The sequence below is a fragment of the Saprolegnia parasitica genome (genome assembly GCF_000151545.1).
Source record: "Saprolegnia parasitica CBS 223.65 unplaced genomic scaffold supercont2.17, whole genome shotgun sequence".
Classification (NCBI taxonomy): Eukaryota; Oomycota; class Saprolegniomycetes; order Saprolegniales; family Saprolegniaceae; genus Saprolegnia; species Saprolegnia parasitica.
This window is the reverse complement of record NW_012156411.1, coordinates 286,845-297,954: the sequence shown is the minus strand read 5'-3', so window position 1 is coordinate 297,954 and position 11,110 is coordinate 286,845. Positions and strand designations below refer to the sequence as shown.

The following is an 11,110-nucleotide window of genomic DNA, read 5'->3' as shown; positions in this document are numbered from 1 at the left end:
GCAACACGATCGGGCGGAGGCTCGAGCACACGCCTTGGGGCTTGTTGGGCTTGGGCAGGCAGATCAGCGTCCCGTCGCCGAGCTGAATCGGCTGTCCTTTGGTAAAACCGTCGTTGAGCAGCTGTGCGAGGGGCGTGGCGATGAGGTCGGCGGCGGCCTTGAGAACTTCGGCCGGCATGGTGTCTGGGCCGCAGGCGCGGTTGTTGCGGAGCTTCTTGATCGCGTCGTGGAGTTCGACGGGCGTAATGGGCTGGTCGAGCGGTCGGGCAGTCGTGTCGGGCTGTACGGTGGCGTTGGTCGAGCTGGCGAACTGGGCCTGGAAGTGAGCGGTCACATGCTTGGCTGTCTCCTTCGTGTCCATGATGATGTGGCCGTGCTGGTCCTTGAGGCGAAACTTGGACGTGGGGCACCGGAGCGTGGCCTTGACGGCTGCGAACATCTGCGAGGTAGGGCTCAAGTCTTCGATCTCTTTGACGAGGGCGTCGGCTTCAGCGTTGGCAAGGTCGCGGCAGCGCATGCGGATCCTATGCATGACTAGGTTGCGTTCGATGCGGAGGTCTCGGGTAGCGGCGGGGTCGGCGGTCTTCATGTTGTCGATGCGTAGGCGCAGCAGCCAAAGCACATGTACTAGTAAGTTTATCTTGTGTGATACAAATCGACCACGCAACATGTACATAGTATGAATGATATGCATCATTAAATCAGCTACACTTTCTATTTGATGACAACCGTCGTGTCTTTGAGCACCTTGATGTTGTACACGAGGCTCTTGACGTCGGCGAGTTGGTCGTCGAGAAGGTGAATGTGATGGTTGCCGTCTTGGACTACCATGCAGGTTTCATGGCCGGGGCCTGTCTCGCCCGAAGCGGCGGTGCCATGCGTCGGCTGCGTCGTTTGTTTGTTCTTCTTGGCGCGCAATTCCTTCTCGGGCAAACCAAATGTAAACATGTGCGTCATGAAAAACCACTGCAGCGTGCTCAGTCGTCGCGCCTTGCAGACCAGGAGGACGTTCTTGTGTTTCTTGTCTTCGTGGACGTCGGCAATATAGTCGCATAAAATCGACGTGCTGTTGAAGAGCGCTTGACGGCACAGACTGTTGCGTCCCATGAGCTTCCAGAACGGACGGTTGAGCACTTGGTCCAGAAGCGTGATCAAGAGAATGTTGGCAACCAAGCCGCCAAAGACGGCGTAGCTCACGCGAAAGTAGAAGCTGTTGTAGAAGCTCACGGGAATGCCCTCGAGGTTCTCGACCGTGTTTTGGAGGTCGCGACGCACGCTGTTGTTGTACTCGATGTAATCGGGCACGTAAAAGAGTAAGATCGCACTCAAATACAGCGACGTGACGCTCGTCAAGTTGAAGTAGCCCATGAAGCGACTCTCGCCGCAGTACGTGGCCGTGCTCACGACACTCAGGCCGATCTTGCAGAGCTTGAGAATGCCACAATTGAGCCAGAGAAGACGCAAACTCAACGCGAAGAGGCGGACGCTCATGAAGAATTGAGGGCTGCGGTTGTTGTAGACGTTGACTTCGCGGATGTAGACGAGCGACGCGTTCATGTCGAGGATAATCGAGATGCAAAAGAGCGTCACAAACAAATCCGAGTTGTAGCAGAACATATCAAAGCGCAGTGCGTGGCTCAGATGCGGAAAGCACTTGGGCACGACCGTCTGCAGCGCCCGTGTAAAGATCGTGTCCGGCTTCGTCGGGTCGACCTCGAGCCACTGAACGGTCCGGCGGCTCGCGAGGTACCCGCCGGCGGCGAAGAAGAGCGCAATGAATTTGATCCAGTGGGACGCCGTGCTAAATGCATTGCGTTGGATCATGAGCGCCATGCGGTACTCGGTGTTGGCGAGCGGTGCCGTCTGAACCCGCAGCGTCCGGTTGCCATGGCTGTATCGCATACTAAAGTTGCAGACGCTATGGCCGAGCTCCGCGATCGGTGTACACCCCGTGCAGTAGCCTTTGGTGTAAATGCGGTAGAATGGCACCAACTGGTTCTGGGTGTCGCTGGTGTTTTGGAGTTGGATGCGTTGCGTGAGCCGGAGGTCGGTCTCGATGCGCCCGGCTTGGTACCCTCGGGCCATGATGTCGACGCTGCCCATGGTTGAATTCGCTAGATTGGCCGTCGCCTCATCCGTAAACGCGATCGAGAGCGCGTTCCCGCGAAGAAACGTGATGGAGTCCTGGGCGGACGCGAGCTTGAGCGAGCTGCCAGCGTCGATATCAACGGGGTAGGCGCCGTTGAACTTGGTGCAGATAAACGCGACGGTCGAGTCGGCCGAGAACGTGTCGGTCGACAAGAGGTAAACGTTGGTGCCAAGCATACCGAGGTTTGTGACGCTATAGTCGATCATCCAGAGGCCGATGCTGGAGAGACTTGCAATGGGTCGGCGCAACGGAAACGTATAGAACTTGTCGAGCGCGTTGGCATCGGGGATGCTCGCGACGGGTGTAATGAACTCGTTGCCGTTCCCGACAAAGTCGATGATGGCCCAGTTGTTGGCAATCGCATCGATGGCAACAAGAACGACAACGAGGACGCCAATGATGTAGGCGATGACGACGAGGACGCGGTTGAACTTGTCGCGGAGCGCGTACGCCTCGTTAAGCGTCGAGAGCTGTCGTACGAGGTGCGCGCCCGGGGCCATGCTTGCTCGTCGTCGTCCTCTTTAAAGATAGTCGCCGGTTGCCTGTCTATGTTTGAGACGCAAACCGTTTTGGCTATATTTGTGGAGGCAACAGTTGTCGTTTTTGGTTTTGGCGCCACCACCGTCATGGCATCGAACCCAAACTCGGTGCTCGTCAAGGCCAAGGCTCCGTGGTGGTCCCTTGGCTGGCTCGCGGCCATTTCTGAGAAGTACGCTTTTCGCGACAAGATCAACCGCGTCCTCGTCGTCATCGCCTACGTCATTGGTGTCCTCGTTGTCGTTCTTGTTGCCATCGATGCGATCTGCAACAACTGGGCCATCATCGACTTTGTGGGTGACGGTAACGAGTTCATTACGCCGGTTGCCAACACGGAAGGCGCGGCCGACCTCGTCGAAACCTACGCGTTCCGACACGGTGGAGACCTCGCGAGTCTTTCCAGCATCGGTCTATGGATGACCAACTATACGATCGCGAACCTTGGCGCGCTCAACTCGGACATTTACCTCCTCTCGACGTCGGAGTTTGAGATTGATGCGAGGATCAACATTTGCAGCCGCTTCTCGGGCAATTACAGCGTCGACTTGGCTGCGAAAAATCCGTTCAAGCTCGGCGTCGCGTTTGATTTGATTTCATTTTTGCGCGGCAGCTCAATTACCATTGCCTTTACGGACGAAGCCACGTCCAACTTGGGCAATCGCAGCATGGGAAGCGCCGAGCTGCAGCGACGCGGGTACGCGGCCGCGCGCCTCGGCGCCGACGTCCGTCTCACGCAGTTTATCAAGCTTGAAAACACATCAAACGTACAAGTCCAAATCGTGCCCGTGTGGGAAATCTTTGCCAAGGGCTACTGCACCGGGTGCATTCCGATTGCCGAGCTCGGGCGAGGTAGTTGCAACTTTAGTATGACGTATACCGATGCCAACAAGACGCTCAACGTGCTCGCGCGGCCGATGCCTGGGTCGCTGCATCGACATGGCCTTCTCATTCGCCAAAATTCGTTCAGCACGGCGTCCCACTGGATCAAATTCATTGCGCTCTTCTTCGCCGCCGGCGGGTACCTCGCGAGCCGCCGGACCGTTCAGTGGCTCGAGGTCGACCCGACAAAGCCGGACACGATCTTTACACGGGCGCTGCAGACGGTCGTGCCCAAGTGCTTTCCGCATCTGAGCCACGCACTGCGCTTTGATATGTTCTGCTACAACTCGGACTTGTTTGTGACGCTCTTTTGCATCTCGATCATCCTCGACATGCAGAGTTCGCTCATTTTCATCCGCGAAGTCAACGTGTACAACGCGATCAAGCCGCAGTTCATCATGAGCGTCCGTCTCTTCTCATTGAGTTTGCGTCTTCTCTGGCTCAATTGCGGCATTCTCAAGCTCTGCAAGATTGGCTTGAGTGTCGTGAGCACGGCTACATACTGCGGCGAGAGCCGCTTCATGGGCTTCTTCAACTTGACGAGCGTCACATCGCTGTATCTGAGCGCGATCTTGCTCTTTTACATTCCCGATTACATCGAGTACAACAACAGCGTCCGCCAAGATTTGTTTGGCAGTGTCGAGAACCTCGATGGGACGCCCGTGAGCTTTTACGACAGCTTCTACTTTCGCGTGAGTTATGCGATTGTGATTGGTTTGATTGCCAACATTCTCTTGATCACGCTTCTGGACCAAGTGGTGAATCGTCCGTTTTGGAAGCTCATGGCGCGCAACAGCCTCGGTCGTCAAGCGCTCTTCAACAGCACGTCGATCTTATGCGACTATATTTCCGACGTCCGCGAAGACAAGAAACATCGGGCAGCCATCATCATCTGTAAGGCGCGACGTCTGAGCACGCTGCAGTGGTTCTTCATGACGCACATGTTTACATTCGGGTTGCCCGAGAAGGAATTGCGCGTCAAAGCCAAGTTCCAACCCACGACGCAAGGCACGACTGCGGCCGGGGAAACAGGACCAGGCAAAGAAATGTGCATGGTGGTCCAAGACGGCAACTGCCACATTCACCTTCTCGACGACCAGCTCGCCGACGTCAAGAGCCTTGTGTACAACATCAAGGTGCTCAAGGACACGACGGTCGTCATCAAGTAGACATGTACACTAGGACAAGATGTCCATTGCATACTTTATATATAAGCTACGATATAGCCTACGCTGCATGTTCATCTACCTGCTTCACCGTGTGAATCCAATGCGATGCCGCTTGATGTATCGATGCAGCCACCCGGCCATGAAGCATCCAACGATCTATGATTGACGATGAAGCGAGAGACAGCGACTTGCTTCTTTGTCTCCCTTAATTTCCTAAATCGCTACTAGTACACCCCGTTCGAGCCATACCCATTTCTTTGGATCCAGCGCTCCATCCATACGGCTATCCAACAATGATCACAATGGGATCCTTGAGGTCGGACACGGCGAGGTTGCGGGTTAAATAAAGAGACAGCTTAGTTGCGATAGACCTTGACGACTTCGCGAATCGCGAGACGGCACACGGGGCACACGTGCGTCGTCTCGAGCAAGGACGTGGCACAAGTCATGCAGAGAACGTTGTGGCCGCAGGGCACGCACACGGCGGCTTGCGGGCCGTCAAAACACACGACGCACTCGAGCAGTCGCGGGCGCAGCGTCGCTTTTGTAAACACGACCGGTTGTGCAATCTCGACTGTGGGCAGCGGCGGTGCCGACGGCTCGGGGAAGACCTTGGCCCGTCCGAGCTCCTACACACTTTCTCCGTTTACAAACAAAAAGGATGGAAGAGCGTACGTGTGAATTGAACTGGCGCGTCGGCGAAACCAGCGCATCGTGGAGACCGTCCCGCTACGTCATGTGAGAATTGGCGACACATCCGTGGAGGCTCGCACCGCGTCGTGGGCAAAGAACCGAAGCCACTTGGCCGCACCGTCTTCGCTCAGCGCCGCAAACGAAAAGTGGCGCAGCGCTTGGGTGCGGCTCGATCCGACTTTGTGGGCGCCGCGCAGCTCAAACCCAAACGGTTTCGGGTTCAAATCCGACCAAAACGATGGGTTGGTCACACGAATACACGGCTCGTCCGCCGTCACATGCACGAGCAGCGACGTACTTGGCACGGGCGGGCGGCGCGCGGCGTCGGGCACGGCAAACAGTGCGACTTCCAGAAACATGGACGAACTGGTCCGGAGCACAATGCAGTACCTATGCCATATATGGCTTTCCATGACCTCATGACGTGGCAGCGTACCGTCGCGACCATGTTTGAAGCGCCGTGATACCTGTGAGCTGCGAGAATAGCGTCTCGACGCGTTGGAAGACCCAACCACTGTACACTGAGCAGCGCTACGGCCAACAAAAGTAGTGTGTCAAGGACCATCTCGATTTCGTGTCGAAAACGTACCTGCTCGAGCAGCTCAATGCAGCGCGCCAGTGCCACGAGGCGCAAGTCGTCGTTGCCGCCTTCGCGCTCCTGAAACGTACGCCGCGCGACCTCGAGCGGCGCGTCGCCTTTGGCGTTGAGGACATAGGGCGTAAACTCGGGCAGCGACAAGAGGTACTGCACAATCCGCGCCTGGCCTGCGTGGCAGGCGTGGTGCAGTGGCGTGTTGCCTTCATAGTCGCGCGCGTACTCGTCGGCGCCGGCGGCGTGGAGCCACTGCGCGGCGGCCACGTGTCCGTGCGCACACGCGATCGTGAATGGCGTCCGGCCAGCGCTCAGGTCGCGATACTCGATGCTGCTGCGCGTGGGCGCAATCGCCGTCAAGGCAGCAAGGTCGCCAGCGCGGGCTGCGTCCCAGACGCGCTCGTCGAGCGTCTTGTGGGACCAGCCAAGCACGTTGCCCATGCTGCCAGCTGAAATGGGAGCGTTGTCGGGAGAAAGGCCGTCCTGCGTGCAGGCTGCATTGCCATTGGCCGAAAAACAAACTTGTTTTTTGTATGTCTGTCGCTGCCGGCGATGATTGGTTCACGGTCTAAGTGTGCACCAATCAACGGCGTGTTGCCTACCTTGAAGATTGTATGCCCATACAAAGATTCAGTCTAACCCGACCAATGTGTCTGCCTGACAACCAACGACACCTGCGACGGGCCGTCAACGCCGCCGAGTCAAGAACGCTACCGGTACCGGAGAGGACAAGTAGCAGGAGGAGTCGCCTCGATTGTCGTCAAAGTATGAGGTAATGCACTTGAGCTTGAAAGGTGGGTGCAGTTCGAGCGCCACGTCCCCGAAACCTGCGTCGTTGGCGCGGTTTTCTCCATGGAAGAGCCATCAGCATACTTGTAGGCCACACGACTATGACGCCTCGATTTCGTATTGACGTTGTGGTTGACGGATATTGAAGCTGGGAAAGCGCTTGTTGCGTAGGTGGAGTGGAAACTGCAGGTGGTCATCGTTTGCGATATCGGCCGGGCAGCCTATAGAACGCGTGATGCACAAGGACCAAAAACGGGGCATCGATGCTACCGTTGGGGTGCTGGAGCTTCATCGCTTCGCGGGCATACCGGTACAAGGCGCCTTCCAGATGGGCAAACTGCGACTGGCGTATCGTTGTGATGACATATAAATCGTCCGACGGTTCGCGGACACCAAAGCAGGTTGCGTCGCGGAGCACGTAGCCCGCGGGGAGGTACCGCGCCACATGGACCTCGCTATTCGATCCAAATCCAATCCAACGACTCCGATCAAAGTAGAGTATAATGTACCCAAATCGAAAGTCTTGAAGGGCCTCCCACACAAACGCGTCGGCGCGACAGCCCGTCAACTTGATCGTATTTCGGTGCAAGAAGACGACGTCGCCGTTCGTGTCGTGCTGGACCATGCTGTTGCCACAAAAATGAGTCCGGTCGGCGCGGTCCAGCTTGCCGAGGCTGCCTGGGGGCGAGCAATCATGTGAAACGGCGCCGCTGCTTTCAGCCACGCCAGCCGGAAGAGGTCCTTGTCGCCATAGACCATGCCAAAGTCGGTGAGAAACCTAAGACCCATAATGACAGCCATGAACGTCGGTCAATGCTTCGATAAAGACGATATAAAAGCAAAATTGAAGGATCGCAAGCGCGTACCGAGGTTCGTGCAATGCAAAGAAGGCGAGCACGTGCAGCGCCGGCTCGGACATGGTCTTGTTGATGAGCACTTGACCGCTCTCTTGCTCGAACATATCGACAAAGTTGATGCCAAGGAGGTCCCAGAGTCGGCTGTAGCCGTCAATGTTGAAGCACGTGTGGCCGGGCCGCCAATAATCCTATACAAAGCACTTGGTGCACGACATGAAGCGAGGTCGTGTACGGGCCAAAAAACAGCGCCCGTCGATTGAAAGGCGTGCGTCGAGAAGAGGTAAGTGGGGTTCTGGACCGCAAAGTTGTCACAGTCCAGCAGCAAAACGCTTTCAAACGCACTGTGGAGCACGGCATAGATCTTGGAGTAAAAACGCGTCGCCAACGGATGAAAGATCGGACGGACATGCACCCGAAACGTGGTTTCCAGCGCTTGTAAAATGGCATTCTCGGCCGGGAGCTCGTCCGGTCGGTGCCACACCTCAATCGGCAGCGAGCAGTTGGTCGCCCGGAGGTGCGCGATGCTGGCATATGCCGACGCCAGCGCGCCCGGGTGCACAGAAAACACAATGCCGCGGCGGGCGAAATAGCTCGTGTTGAGGGCGTAGATGAACGTCGAGGCGTCGTGGCCGTACGATGCGTACTGGGCGGCGAGCGCGCATGTAAACTGCCGGCCCGTGAGCGATCCGCAGCTCGTGTACAAGGTTCGGATCGTTTCATGGGTCGCGTCGTCGCGCAGCTCGCAGTAGCCAGGAACGCCGTAGATGCCCGTGTGGATCACGGTGTCGCACGCTTCCGTCTTGTTGGGCGTGTACACGTAACTCAGAACGTCGTTGATTTGGCTTGGACAACCGCCCGTGCCCGTGTACTGAAACTTGATGCACGAGTAGCTCGCGCCATGCCGGGCGACGACAGTCGGAAAGAGGAAGCTTTCAGCGTACGGCAGCACTTGCTCGAGCGAGGGATAGAGCTGGTACCGCGCATAGTGCGCGGCGGCCGACGCATGGTGCACGGCCCTGTCCTGGATCGTATAGAGAAGCGAGTCGAGCCGTTGGCACGAGAGCAGCGAGATGACGAGCAGGCCGCCGACGCCAACGGCAAGGGGCCAGCGCATTTGCCGAAACCAAAGCGCCTTTCTGTATGAAGGACAACGGAAACGGTTGCAGAGCGCCAGATTCGGCACTTTTTATCTGCCAAAATAGATCGTTCGCCACGTCGCATGCGCAAGTTCGACATTGCGGCAATACGCTAAGACGAGTAAGTATGGCTGTGTCGGGTCGCATCAAGTTATCGTCGACTCATTTGTCCTAGGTCGATCCAGGTATCGATCTCGCAAAGGCTTTGTAACTGGAAGATAGCGCATCGATCGATCGATCGGTCAACAGACCTCGCAGGCCACCCGTTGGTGCGTCAGGGGACCGATAACGTTAAGAGAAGCGTCCGTGACCCTGTGCGACAGAGTCTTCTTCATTCTCAAAAACACATTGTACAATACTATTTTCAACGTCAATACAAACAACACTAGACGGCTTGGGCTTCGAGACGCGAGCGCATCTGCGCCACAAGGTACCGTTGCGTCTCGATGCCGAGCTGCATTTGACTCAGATGCGACTCCATGTCCATCGCATCAAAGGCGGGGGCGGGGGCGGCTTGCGGCGGGACCGCCGACGGAACGTCGTCCTCGTCCGTCAAGTCTTTTGCATAGCTTTCGTTGCCGGAACTGGACCGCGTCTGGTTCGAGTGGTGCGAGTGTTCCGTGGTGTCGTCTGACGCATGCAACCCTAGCCGATCGAAACTCAGTCGTTCGTAGAACCACCGGCGCATGGACGTACGGAACGAGCTGGCACTGCTCGATGTTCGGTAGGAGCGCGCTTGGAGAAAGCAGCGCTTGCAGAATTCGTCCGGTACCGCCTTCATCGAGCCGTCGACGCCGATCAAAACGCGCGGGATCGGAACGACGCACTTGCCACACATACTCTGCACCACAAACGATGAGTTGGTCGTCGATCCTGGCGCCGACTGGTAGGGACTACCTCGCGACAGCCCCAGCACTCGTGGCGGGCGCGGAGACCGCGGAAAGCACCTGCGCACGACGAACACGTCTTGGCCTTTCTACACGTGCAGAACAATGAGACATACAATGCAAGAGGACGACATGGTCTACTTGATCGGGTGGCGCGGCTTGCGCTTCGACGCCACGTAGGCCAGTAGCCGTTTTTGCTGCAAATACTTGGCGTAGTCGTCGCTCATGTGGCTGTACGCCATCGACGTCTTGTTGAACATCCAAGCTGGTAGCTTCCCGAGCGGGTTGGCAGTCATGACTTGGAGCAGCTCGACCGTGCCGTCGCGGGCTTCGGTGAGGAGGAACATCGCCTTCATATAGAACCGCACGACGCCAGGTATCTCGGGGATTTCGTCAAAGTCCATGGATTCGCGGACACAGTAGACGCCGCGGAGACCCTTCTTGTTGACAAATGACCCGGTGCACTAGCATCGATGCCGAAATGTGAAAAATGAGAGACAAAAGAAAGAAAAATACCTCGACGTAGGTGGTATCCCGCGGCGCAAACACACCGTTGTACGCCATGTTCATCTTCTTGTAGCGGACACCAAAGTGTCGAAACGGGTCGTCGTCGCAGCGCGCGAGCGTGACGTTGAGAACGCGTGCGTCAAGGAGGTCCTCGGCGTAAAAAAGCGTCTGCTGCGTCCGAAACGTCTCTTCGCACTCGCAGTACGTGAGCTCGACGTACTCGTCGATCGTCACGTCGGCGTTGCCAACGACAAGGAATTCACCGTAGCCCGAGGAGTGGTTTTTGCGCGAAAACACCTTGGACGTCGGGTATTCGTGGCGACCTTGTACCCAGCTTGGTACGCGTCGATCTCGCGCGTCTCGGGCGAGCTGTCCGAGTACTCGTGGACAAGCTCCAGCATGTCTTTCTGGACGCGGACCGCGAAACCGTCCGGAAGCGTGACCGACCACTCGACGCCAACGACCATCGCTATTGCTCTCAACGACGAAACTTCACTTGTGAACGGCAAGAGTTGCTTCTCGCAAGAGTACCACGGTGGCGCGGTACCACCTTGCTTTGAAGCTACTCGCGGCGTCTGATCTGAGCGGCCAAAGGGGCACGCAAATGGCAACTTCGAAACGTGTCTACGACACGAACGTACACTATTTCAGGTTGGACGTCGCACCAAACTTCGTGTGTCGGCGGCGGCTAGGTGGATTGCCGGCATTGCGTCAACACGGCCGGTGCCATGCCGAATCGTAGAGTCGTCGATGAGGCATAGTATTTCTTCGTATTGGGTATGTTTCCGAGGCGACAGCTTCCAGTGACACTACCAATAACCTGGGCACGACCATGGGGATGGCACCCTGGTAGCTTGACCATTGAACCACCAATAACGTTACTTGTGGTGGTGGTGGTGGCGGTGGTGGTATGGA

General features: G+C 56.9%; 5 protein-coding genes across 5 annotated transcripts; 1 reads left to right on the top strand and 4 right to left on the bottom strand.

The window, feature by feature from the left end:
- Window positions 1-672: 672 nt before the first annotated feature.
- On the bottom strand, window positions 673-2,690 carry SPRG_05582 (hypothetical protein). The gene has a single exon (XM_012344299.1). It carries the CDS (start codon window positions 2,647-2,649, stop codon window positions 715-717), a length of 1,935 nt encoding a protein of 644 aa, XP_012199689.1. The 5' UTR covers window positions 2,650-2,690; the 3' UTR covers window positions 673-714.
- A 64-nt stretch (window positions 2,691-2,754) lies between these two features.
- Window positions 2,755-4,808, top strand: SPRG_05581 (hypothetical protein). The gene has a single exon (XM_012344298.1). It carries the CDS (start codon window positions 2,776-2,778, stop codon window positions 4,732-4,734), a length of 1,959 nt encoding a protein of 652 aa, XP_012199688.1. The 5' UTR covers window positions 2,755-2,775; the 3' UTR covers window positions 4,735-4,808.
- A 237-nt stretch (window positions 4,809-5,045) lies between these two features.
- SPRG_05580 (hypothetical protein) lies at window positions 5,046-6,546 on the bottom strand. The gene is made up of 5 exons (XM_012344297.1): window positions 6,017-6,546; window positions 5,864-5,958; window positions 5,508-5,817; window positions 5,410-5,463; window positions 5,046-5,363 (listed from the first exon to the last, which is right to left on the bottom strand). The coding sequence occupies exons 1-5, from the start codon at window positions 6,458-6,460 to the stop codon at window positions 5,091-5,093; spliced, it is 1,176 nt and encodes a 391-aa protein (XP_012199687.1). The 5' UTR covers window positions 6,461-6,546; the 3' UTR covers window positions 5,046-5,090.
- A 208-nt stretch (window positions 6,547-6,754) lies between these two features.
- SPRG_05579 (hypothetical protein) lies at window positions 6,755-8,799 on the bottom strand. The gene is made up of 5 exons (XM_012344296.1): window positions 7,898-8,799; window positions 7,675-7,853; window positions 7,318-7,586; window positions 7,079-7,263; window positions 6,755-7,029 (listed from the first exon to the last, which is right to left on the bottom strand). Exons 1-3 carry the CDS (start codon window positions 8,777-8,779, stop codon window positions 7,373-7,375), a joined length of 1,275 nt encoding a protein of 424 aa, XP_012199686.1. The 5' UTR covers window positions 8,780-8,799; the 3' UTR covers window positions 6,755-7,029; window positions 7,079-7,263; window positions 7,318-7,372.
- A 387-nt stretch (window positions 8,800-9,186) lies between these two features.
- SPRG_05578 (hypothetical protein) lies at window positions 9,187-10,684 on the bottom strand (the record flags this gene model as incomplete). Its single annotated transcript, XM_012344295.1, has 5 exons — window positions 10,205-10,684; window positions 9,830-10,152; window positions 9,699-9,777; window positions 9,498-9,642; window positions 9,187-9,446 (listed from the first exon to the last, which is right to left on the bottom strand). The coding sequence occupies exons 1-5, from the start codon at window positions 10,256-10,258 to the stop codon at window positions 9,187-9,189; spliced, it is 861 nt and encodes a 286-aa protein (XP_012199685.1). The 5' UTR covers window positions 10,259-10,684.
- Window positions 10,685-11,110: the final 426 nt, after the last annotated feature.

Bases quoted from the DNA above. Each gene is read 5' to 3' on its own strand.
- SPRG_05580 (XM_012344297.1), bottom strand. From the start codon at position 6,460: ATGGGCAACGTGCTTGGCTGGTCCCACAAGACGCTCGACGAGCGCGTC. The intron at 5,959-6,016 runs GTACGTTTTCGA...TGTTGGCCGTAG, and splicing joins GCATTGAGCTGCTCGAGCAG to CGCTGCTCAGTGTACAGTGG. The intron at 5,364-5,409 runs GTACGCTCTTCC...GAAAGTGTGTAG, and splicing joins CGCGCCAGTTCAATTCACAC to GAGCTCGGACGGGCCAAGGT.
- SPRG_05582 (XM_012344299.1), bottom strand. From the start codon at position 2,649: ATGGCCCCGGGCGCGCACCTCGTACGACAGCTCTCGACGCTTAACGAG.
- SPRG_05579 (XM_012344296.1), bottom strand. From the start codon at position 8,779: ATGCGCTGGCCCCTTGCCGTTGGCGTCGGCGGCCTGCTCGTCATCTCG. The intron at 7,854-7,897 runs GTACACGACCTC...TGCTTTGTATAG, and splicing joins CGGGCGCTGTTTTTTGGCCC to GATTATTGGCGGCCCGGCCA. The intron at 7,587-7,674 runs GTACGCGCTTGC...TATGGGTCTTAG, and splicing joins TTTGCATTGCACGAACCTCG to GTTTCTCACCGACTTTGGCA.
- SPRG_05581 (XM_012344298.1), top strand. From the start codon at position 2,776: ATGGCATCGAACCCAAACTCGGTGCTCGTCAAGGCCAAGGCTCCGTGG.